This window comes from Lissotriton vulgaris, chromosome 5 (genome assembly GCF_964263255.1).
Source record: "Lissotriton vulgaris chromosome 5, aLisVul1.2, whole genome shotgun sequence".
Classification (NCBI taxonomy): domain Eukaryota; kingdom Metazoa; phylum Chordata; class Amphibia; order Caudata; family Salamandridae; genus Lissotriton; species Lissotriton vulgaris.
The window spans coordinates 48,572,867-48,589,600 of record NC_141693.1 but is presented as its reverse complement, the minus strand read 5'-3'; the positions used below and the strand labels follow the sequence as shown (position 1 = coordinate 48,589,600).

Below are 16,734 nucleotides of genomic sequence, written 5' to 3'. Positions count from 1 at the left end.
GGGAGAGGAAGTCGCTCTGGTGTCTTGCACTGCCCTACTAGAGGCCCTATTGCCGCAGCTGACGGGGCTAAAATTCGACAAGCAATTCGAGAGAGACAAGGCCTATAGACTGCCGGCGACCAAGCCCCAGCAAGGACGAGGACCGCGCCCCATCATTTACAAACCCCTGCGAGCGAACCACACAGAGGCAATCTTCGCGGTTGCAAGGAAAATCCAGAACATGAGATGGAACGGAAACAAAATAGTAATAACACAGGACTTCTCAAGACAAACAGTGGAAGTTAGGAAAGGCTTCCTAGCCCTAAGAAGCAAAAACATCACATTCAGCTTCGCTGGACCGGCAAGGATGGGGATCACAGACATGAGAGGAACACTGGTCTTCGAAGATCCCAGCGAGCTTAGACGTTACCTACAAGGACCAGTCCCAGAAGACATGGAGGCTCAAAGCCCAGGTACAGGAAAGAGAAGAGCCCCGCCAGATAATGCGGAGAGCGGCAACGGAATGTGAACATGAACCGAACTACCTCAACGCGTATGCACATCTACCTCACTGTACCGAGCTACCTCATCGCTTTCTGTAAACCGATCTACCTCATCGCTTTTTGTGAACCGATCTACCTCATGGAACTGCCCCTTTCACCATTGTTGTGCATCCAGAATACCCTAACGTAGACCTCAGACTTGAGACTTGAACCCTGGCCAAACAGAACAATAAAATGCGGTCTTCTGGAATGCGCAACCAAGGCCAGAACGAATAACCGACATAGGCGAGTTCATATCCTTTTTGCTTCAAAACTGCACTACGTGCAGACGTAACAGGGGGGGACTAAGCCCAGGACTGAACTCGGGGGCGAGGGTAGGGGGGTCCTTGCCGTCGCACGCCTACTGCACAATGCACGGGGCAGGGGGGAGGGGAGGGAGGAGGGGGGACAGGGGAGGGGGTGCCCTCGAGTACAGTGGTATGTGATTCTTACTTTCTATGTTTTCCTACTTTCCTTTTCCTTTTCCCTTTCATCACTCCCTATATATCCAAGAATGAATGAATGAATGAAACATTATTTATATTGCGCAGCTATGCCCAATGGGCGTCAAGGCGCCTAGTCCAAATAACGACTGTGAGCAGATAGAAACAGAGCCTACTTGTATGCATTGATAAAGAGCCAGGTTTTCAATGCCTTCCTAAAGAGGTCAAGGGAGGGCAGTATTTTGATTTCCAGGGGGAGTGTATTCCACATCAGAGGAGCCAGTATGGAAAAAGCTTTGCTCCCCCATCTAGCCTTCTTGGCTCTGGGAATAACCAGTTGATTAAGCTCACTGGATCGGAGACATCTACTCGGAACGTATCTAGAGAGTAGTGATCCAAGGGCATCAGCCGAACCTGCAGTTAAAGCCTTATATGTAAGGCAGAGGAGTTTAAAAGTGATCCTTGAGGGGATGGGGAGCCAGTGAAGGTTCTTCCTCGCTGAGGTCATAGAGGCCAGCCAGGGCAGAGCGAGAGCAAACCGCACTGCCGCGTTTTGTATGACCTGCAAACGCTGGAGCAGACCCTTGTTGGCCCCGGCGTACACTGAGTTGCAGTAATCAAGCCTTGAGCCAACAAGGGCGATCACCACCTGTTTCCGTGCCTGTGGGGACAGGTAGTGTACGATTCTTTTCAGGGTCTTGATGACTCCCCAACAGGTAGCCACCGTTCTGTTGACCTGAAGCTCCATGGAGAGCTGGGTGTCAAAGATGACGCCTAGGTTCCTGGCAGATTGTGTTGGTATTGGGCAGCTACCTAAAGAAGGAGGCCACCAATCATCTGACCATATGCCCTGGTCCTTGCCAAAGACCAGGACCTCTGTCTTGTCCCCGTTCAACTTTAGGACAGAGAGACAGAGCGACCACAGCCGCAATCGGTGTAGAGCCTCCGGGGCTGACGTGCAGTGCTCGGGAACCTATGAGAACACAGGGGAATGACCATAGATGGAAGGTATTAAGGGAGAACACCACACTGTCACACGACAAACACGCAAGCAATGTCTGCACAAACACATAGCCAGCTGAGCTCTGACATAAAGGTGGTGTCCCTGAATTTCAGAGGCCTCAACGACCCTGTAAAATGGAAAAAGACGCTTGACTACTTAGCGAAGCTCAAAGGCAACGTCTACGTCCTCCAGGAGACGAGGCTCTCGGAAGAGGACGCGCAGCGCCTCCGAGCCAGCTGGATCAGCGATTCCTTCTGCTCACCAGCCATACACATAAAAAGAGGGGTCATAACACTCATACACAAGAAAAGCAACCTCCCCCTACACGAGAAACACACTGATGATGATGGGAGAGTACTAATAACCAGTCTCAAGAGAGGGGATGAGATCATACACATAGCCAACATATATGGGCCCAACTCAGATAACAAGGACCTCTGGGAAGGGGTGGAAGCCAAACTAGGGAACCTTCCCCAGGACGACCTACTTCTGATCGCCGGGGATATGAACCATGTGCTGGACCAGGCCATAGACAGACACCCAATCAGGCAGAGTCACAGATCCCAAGAGCAGGGCACACTCGAGAACTTGTGCTCCAAATTCCACCTCAGAGACTACAACACCCAGACGCGAGAGAATACACTTTCTACTCACACCCACACAACTCATACAGCAGAATAGACTACATACTCATGTCAGTGACTCACACACATGTCATAGACCAGACGGAAATAGCGGCAATAACAATATCAGACTACGCACACATCAGCCTCTCCCTCAGTGGCCGACACAATAAACAACCTAGCCGAAGATGGAGGCTTAATGATGACATCCTGAAACACCCGACAAACAGGGCTGAGATTGAGGAGGCTATCAAGGAGTATCTCTCCTTCAATGACAACGCGAGGTAGACAAGGCCATCCTGTGGGATGCACTCAAAGCTACGATAAGGTGCAAACTCCTAAACATCAAGGGCAGGATGAACAGAGAAAGGAACAAGTAGATTACAGAATTAGAGAATAGAGAATGAGATCAGGGATCTAGAGAGAGGCCACTCTGTAAACTTGGCGGACGGCAACACGCTGACCGACCTTACGAAGAGGAAGTATGAACTCAACAAAATCCTGAGCGAAAGAGCTGGTACATGGATAAACAAATATAAAGCCATCAATCTTTGTATGGCTAACAAAGCGGGGCGGGCACTGGCGGCATATCTAAAGGCAAAGAAGAGGCAGCACTCGATTGTAGCACTAACAGACACAAACAAAAAGACCCACACAGCAAACAAGGAGATATTGGAAGTATTCAAAGACTTCTATAGTAACGTATACAAGGCAGACAAAGACCTAGCGGCGGATTTGGGGACAAACCTACTGAGCAAACTAAGCCTACCCACGCTGACAGAGAACCAGAGATCAGCCCCAGGGCAGGTCATAACGGGGGCAGAAGTAGAGAAGGCGATAGAGATACTCAAAGTGAACAAGGCGCCAGGCCCTGATGGCTACACGGCAGCCTTCTACAAGCTCTTCCTACAGATATTAAAACCAATCATGGTAGAAGTGTTCTCGTACTGCGCGCAAAAAGGCCGTATGACAGACACAATGGCAGAGGCCAACATCATAGTAATACCCAAAGAAGGGAAAGACCCAGAGTACCCCCAAAACTACAGGCCGATCTCACTAATCAACGTGGTCTGCAAAGTCTAGGCAAAAATACTAGCAACCAGACTCAATAACCACCTCTCCCACCTAATTGACAACTCGCAGGTAGGGTACATTAAGAACAGACTGGCCCAAGACAACACCAGGCTTCTTTGCCATCTTATCAACCCCACAACCAATAGTACTGACACTGCAGTCATGATTGCACTCGATGCAGAAAAATTCTTCGACAGAGTCTCCTGGCCTTACTTAGACCTATGTATGCAGAAGTTCGGTCTGGGGAAGAATTACAGGAGTATGGTGAGGGCCCTCTACAAGGAGCCCACGAGTCGTGGTTAACGGAAGCACATCCGAGCAACTAACACTAGAGATTGGTACAAGACAGGGGTGTCCGCTCTCCCCAGCCCTGTTCCTACTAGCACTAGAGCCACGCCTAAGCATGATCAGGAACAACACTGAGATCGCTGGCATCTGCATAGGGGGAAACACGGTGAAGTTGGCAGCATATGCCGATGATATTCTGATCATAACTAAGAACCCTACCGAATCAATAGCGGCACTAATGCACACCATAGGGATGTATGCGGAAGTCTCGGGGTACAAACTGAACAGGGATAAATCTGAGTGCAAACCCATGAATGTCCACACCACTAGCGCAGTCCTGGGCATATCAGGGCTAGCATGGCAAAAGAAGCACCTCAAATACCTTGGCCTACACTTCGGTAGGGATCTCAGGGCAACGTTGGATCACAATGAAGAAGCCACCCTAAAAAAGGTAAAAGAGAAACTGAACTCATGGTCACCCAAATACATTAGCTGGTGGGGTAGAATAGAAACAATCAAGATGATGATCACGCCCTTGATTACCTACTTGATAGGGATGCTACCACTAACACTGATGGATGGGTTCCACAAACAGCTGGACAACATGATAAACACATTTCTATGGAAAGAAAAAAGACCCAGGATAATCCTGCAGAAGCTAAGGCTGAACAAAAGCCTAGGGGGGCTAAACATTACAAACTTCAGAATATTCCAAAGAGCATGCTTAGCAAAACAGGGAGACCACTGGCTCATCCCTAACAAGGGATACACACTAGTGTGGCTAGCACTGGAGAGGGCGATCATTGGCGGATTAGACCCCATAGCCATGCTCACAGAAAACAAACACCCAAAGAGCAAAAACATTATCCTCAAGAACACATAGGCCGCACTACTAAAAGTAGACAAAAAGATGGAACAGACAATCAGGAACACTAGTTATGAATCCATCTGGTTCAACTCAAAGGTCCAATACAAAGGGAAAACTCTAGACAACAGCACCTGGTACGGGAAAGGAATCTCAACCCCAACACAACTCGAACAGAACAGGACACCACTAACATTCGAAGCCCTAAAACAAGCCCATAATCTACTTACGGTCGAGTTCTATGAATTTCTCAAAATTAGAGCTGCCATCACAAAAGCAAACCTAGACAAAAAAATCCCCTTCATCATACAATACATGCACAACCTGAACAAGATAGGCCACCAGACCTCGCACATACACAAACTCCTGTGCCCTTCCACATCGAACCTCAACACCAAGGCAGTAGGGTTCTGGGAGACACTGCTCGTGAGACAACTGAGCGAGAGGGAAAGTTCCGCCTGTGGCTTTCAGCATCCCAGAACAAAGTCTCCCCCCAGGTGGCACAAACTAAATATTGGCTACTACACAGGGTCTACTGGACACCGGCCCACTAGCGGAGGTCGGAGTCAGAGACAACAACACCTGCTGGAACTGCCAAAAAGAGAGAGGCGACCTCAGCCACCTGATTTTCTACTGCACCAAAGTAAATAATTTTTGGAGCAAGGTCATGGACTTCATCACTAAGATAGCAGGGAGGGAAATACAACCAGGCTTTGTGGGGCTAGCCACTGCATTCATGGTTACAGATTTAGACTCCAAGGGGGACAGGGACCTGATAGACCTTCTCCTCACCACAGCAGTCAAGACAATACTGGCAAACTGGAAAGATACGGGCAAGGCGAGCTTCAAAGGTTGGGTCAACTGGGTCACCTTCCTCAGAGGGGCGGACAACATAACGGCACTACATGCATCCAACCACACAGCAAGGGGCGAAATGTGGGCCTCGCTGGACAGACACTTGGGGACAAGCAAACCCCCAAACAAACCCCCATAGAGGCCTCCATACCCGGTCCACCGAAGCCAAAAAGAGCCAGTAAAGAGCACTGGATCGTCACCGCGGAGAACCACCAAACATCTTAACGCTCTGTCTCCCCCCCCCCCCCCCCCCCCCCCCCACACCTCCTCTCTTTCTTCTTTCTTCTTAGTGGGGGCACAACATTGTGACCGAGAACAATTTATGCCAGCCAGTAATTTGAGAAGTGTCGACTTAATTAAGCCATACGAGCCACTACGCCTAATGTAACCTCGAAGGCGTCTGTACTCACCCTCACGCACCACTACTACTGTACTGTATATATCTATATAATCTTCAATAAAATACTTTGAAATAAAACAAAAAAAAGAAACCGCTGAACTCTGCGGCTGCCCGGCCCTGGCCTCGTCAATTCGCCGTAGCATTCCATCGATTACAGAGACCCCTATGGAACTCTCAGTGAGTAGAAACTGCTTTGTTATTTGTTATTTTTTACTATCTGACTCAGCTACAATTGTAGCAGGATTTGCTACCAGCAGTGGGTGTCTGACATTTTCTTTTCTCGACTTTGGGTGCAACCGACCTCAATTACGTCGAAACGTAGATGTGTGCCTCTAACTATACAAGATGGTAATAACAGAGCATCTTCAGCAGTTCTAATCAGAGTGAACTGGGTATTTTTATTTCTGGCAATTCCTGACTTGAGAAACAGGAGAATGTCACAAAACGGAGATTTATGGAGGTTTACGAATAAATCATCCCTCACAAATACCAGTAATTGTTGCTCGCTCGTACAGGACTACGGACTGCCGGATTGCCAGCTGAAAAGACTTACCACGCTGCAACCGCTGTACTGAATGCAGGCGATTGCATGAGTTGGACCTAACCGCTTGCTGTCTACGCAGGTGGCTGTTTGTTAAGCGGCTCAACGGCACTCACCGAGCCTTCGCTATTGGCTTACACTCAGCCCGCAATTACATACGGCGTCCGTGGCATCTTGGAATATGTCTCCTCCATAGAACCCTGCGTATTTGCAATGGTTTTTTAAATCACGCAATAAATACATTTATTATTATAGAACCCTGCGAGGAGCACCCGAGCAACAAACCGCTGACCGGTAAGTGCCGCTGAGACCAGGGTCTGTGATCCGGGTATCGAGGCTCTAAAGGCACTGCTGGTCATACTACAGGGGCAGGGAAGCACACTCTGCACTCACTCACACTCTGCACTCACTCACACTCTGCACTAAAAAGTGCATTTCTTTAACTTGTAGAAGCTGTGACATTAATGTGTCACATTATATCAATGCACTGGGAAGTACTTATTTATCGGACTGTTTTTAAACATGAACCATTAGTGAAATCAGAAACAAGACAGTTGTCGTATAAACCTGAAAGTTGCCCAGAGTATCGCAGAGCAGCATTGCAGCGTATTCACCTCAGGACGGATTCTGAACACTTGCTCCAGACATCGGAGCACATTCTATCCCTCTCAACTCAACATCAGGAGCAGGAACACCGGAGAGGAGGGGCTGCGGCGTCTTGAGGAAGAAGCAAAACCGAAGTGTGTCAGGAGGCAGCGCGGTCTGTCTGTCTGTCAGCATCACCCGAAGAGACAAACACATAAAATAGCGAGAACCACACAAGGGGCAGGAAACAACAGCAGCCCGAGGTGCCTGGAAGGGGCGGGTCTGCAGTGCACTCCAAGCGCATGATGACGTGTCATGCCCAAACTGTCTTTAAAGTGTGTGGCGTAACTGCCAGAGCAGCCGACTTTGGAGCTGGGGGGTCCAGGTTCGAGTTTCGGCATCGGCTGAACTCCTGTGATTCTGGCAAATCATTTCATCTCACAGCGCCTGGAGACCCGCACGAGTCTTTAGCACTATACAAATCCGAGTATTATGATTCTATTGCACACCGCGACTTTCTGAATAAAGAGTCAGCAATAAATGTCAAGTTTCTGAGTGGTCGCCAGTGACTGCTGTGGGTATTTCGGTGTTGTTGCGTGCATGTGGTCACGCGAGCTTGAGAGTGGCATGTGCGTGGTCATTTATGCTTGGCAGTGGCATGCACTTTTTGCAGTTAGCTAGGCAGCTAGCTAGTCAGTTAGAAGTCAGCTAGCATTGGTGGCAGCAGAGGTGATGAGATAACAACAGGGAGGTGAGGTGCAAAGTCGGTGGATTTATTTAAGCTATTTTGTATAGCGCGGACTTTACCCGAAGGTGACAGAGCGCTCGACAAAAGCAACAGAGCTGATATAACAGAACATTACAAGTGAACAAATTACAGAAGCAAAAGTCGCAATACCTGAGGCAATAGTGACAATTGTGAGTGTACAACGTACAAGAAGTAGCAAAGACAGTGGGGAGGTTCATTCTCTGAGGGTCAGAATGTCAGACTGAAGTCAAACTTTGACCGGGAGGCGGCATGCACACAACACACACAGCAGAGAAAACGAGGCTTCGTAGAGCAGACAGCAAACAATGGTGCACGCGCGCCCATCATCGGTCTTCAATTACCGCAAGCCATGACAGCTGGTAATTGAAGAAATATAGCCTTCTGCTGCGCGTGTCCACACGGAATATGCACGAGGCGGAGCAACTCTACCGCCTACGGCCTATTGCGTGCTGGCTTGTAAAAACACAGGCATGCGAGGCACAATTGCCAAGCAGCTGCCATAAATAACGAGCAAAAATCACGAGCTTCTCTGGAATTCGTAGGTTAGATTTTCGAAGCCCTCAGAAAAGGACTCTTAAGCCTCGCCCACTTCGTGGGACGTAGGCCGAGCCCTAAAAATTAACTGGAATCAATGTTTTTCTGTTAAAGGTACAGCAAAATACTACTTACAGAGATCATAATTGCTATATTGAGAGAAAGACCTTTTTCATTTGGGAGAAGGTCTGTGTACACAAAAACAAATTAATAGGAGTTCACTAGAATTTTTGTATATAAGATCCATCAATTCTTGTTCAATTTATAAACTTACCTTTTGCTGCTTTAATTAATAAATCACCTATCAGAGAATATATAGAGAAGAATATTATAATCTTGTTTTGATGCTGTGCAATTGATTTCAACATTGCCTATCATTGAAACTATACAGATAAAGGAAAATCCAGAAAGGGTCTTATTGGCTATCTGGGTGGACTTTTAAATATTCAAAATACTTTTTGCAAATCAAAATGTCTGAAATGTGATATTCATAAAATATTTCTGTTCATAAAGCCATATATATTTTACACTTTTCAAACAAACCTATCATGTTCACATTAATTATACCTTTCTAAAATCCCTCAATCATTGGCATGGTATTTTGAAGTATATCATATCAGTTGCCTTGCACTATAATGGTTAGAAGTCTGTAATATAGAAGTAATTTCAATTTCAATGCAGATTATAAAGAGGTTTCTAAGATATGTAACAAACAATATGTGCAAAATGTATAAACCTTACAGCTATTTTTTAAATACCCTACTGTCATTTTCACTTTATTTCTTTTGATATGTCTGCCCTAACAGATGACAATAGGTTATGAATTTCAAAGCTGGCATTTCTGAAGGTTTCCAAACTGGCGTCAAAGAGCACTTTTTTGTTTTGTGTTGCTGTGCAGAGTAGGCATTGCCTTACTCACTGGATAGGAGTCTGTTGCTGTTTAAAGGAGACATAATCAAGGTAATAGTCTCTCTATAGAGCAAAATATAGTTCTCATTATCGTTTTCCTTTTGCCGATTTTTGCCGGCTAAGAAAGAGCATCTAAAGCTGGTTTGCGGTCTATTAAATGTCCGGTCAATGCGTGCGCACAGACTGGACATTCACGATCTCCTTAGTGAAAAGCAATGGGATCTTTTTTTTCTCACAGAGACGTGGTTGGACAGTGACTCCTCCTCAGAGGCCCTTGAGGCCATTCCGGAGGGCTATACCCTGATAAGGCAAGATAGACCAAAGGGGAGAGGTGGAGGAATTGCCATTGCTGCCCGGCAGGGATTGCGCTGCTATTTTGAGCCGACGGCTATTAACAATAGCGAGGCGGGTGAGTTTTCCATCCAGGTCAACGGGGGCCTCTGTGTAAGGGGCCTTCTGATTTACAGACCTCCTGGCTCTGCTACAGGGTTTGTTGATAGCTTAGTCGAGGGCGTCACAGAGCTTGCCCTACGCACGGATAGGCTCCTGGTGTTGGGTGACCTCAACCTGCACCTGGAAGACCCTGTGGATAAGCTAGCCGGGGATCTTTGCAAAGCCATGAGTGCGCTTCAACTTGAGTTGTTAGGCACACTTCCCACTCACGCACGGGGTCATCTATTGGATCCTGTCTTTGCTAACTGGGAACAAGTGGAGGTTGATACCCCCGTACCCATTCTCTGGTCTGATCACTCACTGGTGCCCTTTTCGATCTATATCCCGGGAACTAGAACACCGGAACAGGTAGCACTGCATCATCCCAGGCGGAGATGGGCTAACTTCTCCCAAGACAGATTCAATGAGGCACTCATGAGGGGTGGGGACCCGGGGGGCGAGGATGCAGAGACAGCCAATAAGAATTTGAACAAACGCATTACGGCTGCCTTAGATCAGGTTGCCCCGCTTGCCCTAGCTAGATCAGAGGGACGTGCCCGGAAATCGGCATCTTGGTACACAGATGAGGTGCGTATGGCTAGGAGCGCATGCAAGCGCGCAGAAAGACAGTGGAGATTGGACTTTGCCGTTCAATCTAGGATGAATTATCTTGTAAGCAGGCGTAGCTATCACAGTTTGATTAGAAAGGCTAAAAAGCTGTACTTCAATACTAGGATTATGGAGGCAGAAAATTCCTCAAAGGAACTGTTCTTAATTTATAAATCTCTCTCGGTCGGAAAGCCCGCTGCAGTCCCTGAGCAATTTTGCACGGTGGATAGCTGCAACCGAGTAGCAGAGTTCTTTGCTAATAAAGTTGCTACTATCTACTCGGCCTTTCCTAGTCAAACCATCACTTCCTCCAAGACAGCTGAGGATTGTGGGGTAAGGGTGGGACATAAGATGTTAACCACATTTGTCGCACCACCCACTGAAAAACTTATTCAGATCTGTGGCTCGATAAAATCAGGCTCCCCGACGGATCCTACCACCCCTAGGCGGCTGAAGGGCAGTCTGCCCACTATAGAGCCATACATTCGGCATCTCCTGAACATCTCTTTCGGGACTCATTCTGTCCCTGAGGCCTGGAAGCAAGCGGTAGTCCTTCCGCTACAGAAAAAGCCCAATATTAGTTATGACAGGCTGGACAACCTTCGCCCAATTTCTCTTTTGCCATACATGGCGAAGGTTGCTGAGAAAATCGCTAACCTTCAGCTAATGAGCTTTGTAGAGGAAGCCTCCCTGCTTCATGACTCGCAGTTTGGATTCTGTCCGCGGCATTCAACCGAGTCAGCACTGCTGATGGCAGTTGAATCTCTACGGCAAGGAGTGGATGAGGGCCAGACTATGGCTCTGATCCTCTTGGACCTAAGCGCAGCATTCGACACTGTAGCTCATTCCATCCTGCTACAGTGTCTGAATGATGGAGGAGTTTCAGGGGCTGCGCTTGGGTGGATCCGATCTTTCCTGACAGGCAGATGCTTCCAGGTCCACCAGGGAGAGTGTTACTCTAGGGAGGTTGGGTTGGGACAGGGTGTGCCGCAAGGCTCGTCCCTGAGCCCGACCCTGTTCAATCTGTATGTCTCCCCGCTGGCGACCATAGTGGAAAGCTATGGACTTCGCCTAGTGTCCTACGCCGACGACACGCAGCTGGTCATCTCCCTTTCGCGCGCGCCCGGTTTGGTGGCGGACAATTTCAGAGCTTGCATGCAAGAACTGGCAGCCTGGATGTCCGCCAACTGCCTGAAACTTAATGGCAGTAAAACCGAGGTGCTCGTGGTGGGGGGATGCCCATCTGTGTGGACGTCGGCGTGGTGGCCATCTTGCCTTGGAGAGACACCGGTTCCTTGCCAAGAAGCCAGGAATCTTGGGATGTGGTTGGACACTAAGCTTGACTTCGAGTCCCAGATTGGTCGTGTGGTGGGGACATGCTTTGGAGTCCTAAGAACTCTGAGAAAGGTCTTGGACTTCCTGCCCACTTCCGCTCGTCGGACGTTGGTGCATGCCTTAGTCACCTCACGCCTAGATTATGGCAATGTGCTGTATCTGGGGGCCACGGAAAAGGCTCTCAACCGCCTACAGGTGCTGCAAAATGCCGCCGCTCGCCTTATTTTAAGGCTTCCTAGAAGATCTTCCTCCAGGGCAGCGCTTCAGGCTCTGCACTGGCTGCCTGTGAGGAGCAGGGTGGAATTCAAAGCCCTCGCTACGTGTCACCGAATTCTGGGTGGCAAAGCCCCTGCCCCGCTACAGAGCCTGGTGACCAGGTATGAGCCCACTAGAACTCTGCGCTCCTCCTGTACAGGCCTCTTGAAAATTCCTAAAATCAGAAAAGCGCGTATGGGGGGAAGGTCGTTCAGATTTTTGGCACCGAAGCAATGGAATGACCTTCCGTCTGAGATACGCCAGGAGGCATCAGAACCTCTGTTTAGATCTAAACTTAAGACCTACCTTTTCAGACGGTAGTTGGCTGCGCTAGCTGTCCTACTGCTTACCCCACTATTATAGCGCGGGGACACGCCTGCAGGCGTACACCAGGCGCTCTACAAATGCCCCTAATAAATAAATAAAAATATTAAGCAAATGATTCATGACCGGCAGTAGCAATCTACAGACTTGTTGTTTAACAGAGGTAATCTACCATGACTAGATTTGTGTTTGCCCCCACCCTTCGTTCAATGCAATTTCACATACCTTTGTCCTTCTGGAGAGTGTCTGAAATAGGGACAACAAATGTGTTAATTATGCAGATTTTATACTCCATTGATCACAATTTCATAGGTAACATTTCAAGAGTTATTTCACACTTGAATATTACGACAACTGTGTTTGAGTGTAATTCCCTGAACTCAAGCTATTCACAAAGATTGTGGTATGAAGTTAAAAATGATGAGATTGAAAACTTCCCACCACAATGAACATTTGACTGACAGGGTTAAACAGAACAAATGAATCTGCATTTGGAACATTACAAGACCTCAACAGTGTGCACCATCTCAGGGACTGTGAAAGAAAATTGTGTAAAATTGCACCTAGAAACATATTTTGTACAATGTTATGAAAGATTGAAATAAGAAAAGAGCTATACATGACATAAATAAAGCACACAATGAAGTAAAGATATTCAGAAATAGACCTGGGCGGAGCTCACGGAGTTCTACTAACAGGAATTCTGCAGAGCGGCCCAAAAACTCGGAGAGATTCTGTGGAATCTAATGTGTGGGCAGAGATGCTCAACAAGCCAATTCATGCTAAGTTACGGACTGAACGTCTCTGCAATGAATTACCTCCCAGACCATGAATTACCACAAACGCAATAGATTACATTAGACGTGTTGCAGTTGGTTAACTCTTCATGTGTGGTAATTCTTCCCATATATTCAAATTTGTCGCCTTCAATTGAATTAACGCACGAGGAACAATTTCCGCATCGGTGATGCCCTTTAATGAGGGGAAGGGGCAAATGCTCTGGATAGAGAGATTTGGTTTCTTCACTTGGGTGTTTGCTCGCATCAGTTTATCTTTAATGTTTTTGGGTCAGATGTATCAAGCAAAATTGTGATTGTAAATGGTGAATTTTGCAGAATTTCACCATTTACTATCTCAAAATCACTTGCAAAATCAGGAATCCCAAAATTTGCAATTCACTATTTTGCAGACGCATTTAGAGAACCGCAATTTGAGAATCCCTAAATGCTATTCTAGTAGCCATCGCAAATTGCCATATTGCTTTAAGGAATCGCAAATAACCACCAACTTCAAGTTGGTGGTAATTTGCAATTCCCTAGAACAATGCACTTTCTTCATTTTTAGGTCTCGCATGTGTTGCAGGGCAGAGTCCTGCTCCGCCTTCACGAGAGATTTTGTAGGAGAGGATTTTCAGAAGAGGGCTTTAAGCCTCGCCCCTCATTTCTATTGGCCCGTGTCTCCGTTTATGCTAAATGGTGGCCTGCCATTGGAAATTAGGGTTTTTGGTTGTCGCCCTTGGGTTTGCGATCGGACTGGTTTCCCTGCTTCACGGCTGTTGTGAAGCACTTTCTTACCTTTGGGGGCCATGTGTTTAAACGCATGGCCCCATAAAGGCAAGAGATCGATGCTTGTTTTCTCTATAGCTGGGTGAGGAAATGGATCTGATGAACTTTGAACGCCTTAATATGGGGCACATGTACACATCACAACGGAAAAATACATCGGTTCATAGATCCGAGGAGGATCGAGCCCTCAGTCGGAAGAAGCGCTTCTTTTCAAATATGTGTCTTCCAGGCACCTGCAGCAGTGCGGGGATGCGTAGAGGTTCAAGAATCGTATGCAGATTGGGGAGCGTTCTCAAGATGGTTCTGGTTGGGGTCTGGGGCCTCTGGAAGTGAAACGCTGATAAATACATCTCCGACTGAACCCACCGGGCTGTCTTAGGCTCGAGGGACTGGTGAAAACTGCCAGTGAGCACTGGTTTTTGCATAATCACGTGACACAATGAGAGAGTGATATAGGCACGCCTGCCTCGAAGATCAGTCCGCATATCAATCCTTATTGTTCAGCACGTACTCTTGAGCCCAGTCGAGCGCCGTGAAGCTGCAGTGCACAGCACTGTACAAAACCGTCTAAATATAAAGCACTGGATTGTAGACGGTTACAATTGTCCGTCTCCATTACTGGCTTCTCTATTCCTCACAGAGCGCTTAGAGAGGAGTCGAAATGCAGCGCACAGTGCTTGGAAAAAACACATGAAATACATAACTGTATTAAACTCTGCTGAAAGACACCCACAGTTTGTGGCTTTAATATCAGAATTCCTTTGCTCCACACCACCCAATCTTGCCTCATGGCTGAAGTCTTCAAATGCTGGTACAACAGGGTCTTCTCATTCACAACAATTACATCAATTTTATGGACTTGGAAATGATGAAAGACTCGCCTTCTTACTTGGCGCTATAGTCCTGGACATCCAAGAGCTGTTTGATGCCGTTGCTAAGGAATTCCAGGAGTTGCGCTTGGTGGCAATGGATGTATATTTGATTTCTTTCCGCGTGCAAAGCCCTACCAGGATTTTTATCACGTTACCCTCGAGAAACCCTGAGGAGTGAGCGGAAGGAGCTACAACCCACCGAGCTATCGCCCGATGTATTGCCCGCACCAAAGCGGGATCAAAATGTCTGAGGACGCGGAACCCCGAGAGGTGCATGGTTGAGCCCCGTCTTCAAGGCGCCGTAGCTTCTCCCCTACTCTGTGTAGGAATACCATCACAACTATTGGTAACGAGGATGGGATTGGGGGGGGTGGACGATACGTTAACTAAGGGCCATGAGGGTGAGACCCCAATCACTGGGGAGGATGGCGACCCCGTAACAGCTAGAGAGGAGCCTCACACCCTAGAGGAAGGGTGTGACTATTACTAATGGAAGGAGGAAAGAAGGCTAAGATGTCAGTCAATAGGGAGGATTCTGGTTCCCCATCACTGGGGCAGTGGGAGTGGAGGGTGAGATCCTAGGGAACAGGATGACACGAGGGAGCAGGGTGAGACACTGCGACCTCTGGGCTTTCAATAAGAACCACCATCTCTCTGCTTAAGGTAATAGCATTATCCATTCTACTGGGGTGTTGGGGTGTAGAAAAGTGGGTTTCAAAGTACGGTTTGGGGGCAGATGGCGAAGCTAAAAGACAATTCGCAATAGGTTGCGCGGTAGGAATAGCGCCAGGATGAGAAGTATGCGGAAATGTAGGGTTAGGTAAGGGATGTGGGGTAAGACGGTCTCCCCTTGGGAATAGAAGAAAAAAGGAATATCATAGTTATCTGTTAGATTTTCCAGAAACAAGATGGTCAGAAATTATTGAAAAAACAATATGTCATGTAGGGGATTAGTTACGCCAAGATTAATGGCCGGTTATTATTCTCAACCTGATGAAAACATTCAAAAATCAATGATCCGCTTCTGATGACTCCCGGACCGGCCTTTTTCCATCATCCCTCTGCACCACACTGGCATGTATTTCTCACTCTCACACGCATGGCTCGATGAGCGACATCCCTGTGAGATATGGACCTCACGCACTCCCTTTGGTATTGTGTCTCACTCACATTACACAAGGTTCGATGGCCGACACCTCCAGGAGCTATGGACCTCGCGTCACGCCGCAGGTTGTGGTCTCGCATACCCAGTATTGGATGTTTAACATATGTAAGAGATGTGGATCTCACGCCATCTCTGGGGGTGGGTGCACTCACGTACCCAGGGCTGGGTGTCTGACACATGTATGAGATGTGGATCTCAAGACATCTCTGGGGGAGGGTGCACTCACGTACCCAGGGCTGGGTGTCTGACACATGTAGGAGATGTTGACCTCATGACATCTCTGGGGGTGGGTGCACTCGCGTACCCAGGGCTGGGTGTCTGGCACATGTAGGAGATGTGGAACTCACTCCATCTCTGGGGGTGGGTGCACTCACGTACCAAGGGCTGGGTGTCTGACATGTGTAGGAGATGTGGATCTCATGACATCTCTGGGGGTGGGCGCACTCACGTACCCAGGGCTGGGTGTCTAAAACATGTATGAGATGTGGATCTCAAGACATCTCTGGGGGAGGGTGCACTCACGTACCCAGGGCTGGGTGTCTGACACATGTAGGAGATGTTGACCTCATGACATCTCTGGGGTGGGTGCACTCGCGTACCCAGGGCTGGGTGTCTGGCACATGTAGGAGATGTGGATCTCAAGACATCTCTGGGGGAGGGTGCACTCACGTACCCAGGGCTGGGAGTCTGACACATGTATGAGATGTGGATCTCAAGACATCTCTGGGGGAGGGTGCACTCACGTACCCAGGGCTGGGTGTCTGACA

General features: G+C 48.0%; 1 protein-coding gene across 1 annotated transcript in view; it reads right to left on the bottom strand.

Annotated features, from left to right (window-relative positions):
- LOC147710107 (zinc-binding protein A33-like) overlaps window positions 1-16,734 on the bottom strand; it is a 441,227-nt gene that overhangs the window by 90,545 nt on the left and 333,948 nt on the right. Inside the window, exons 12-13 of the mRNA XM_086920807.1 lie at window positions 12,591-12,611; window positions 8,776-8,802 (exon numbers count right to left, since the gene is read on the bottom strand). Of these exons, the coding sequence (XP_086776933.1) occupies window positions 8,776-8,802; window positions 12,591-12,611 (48 nt within the window). The remainder of the gene's footprint in view (window positions 1-8,775; window positions 8,803-12,590; window positions 12,612-16,734) is intronic.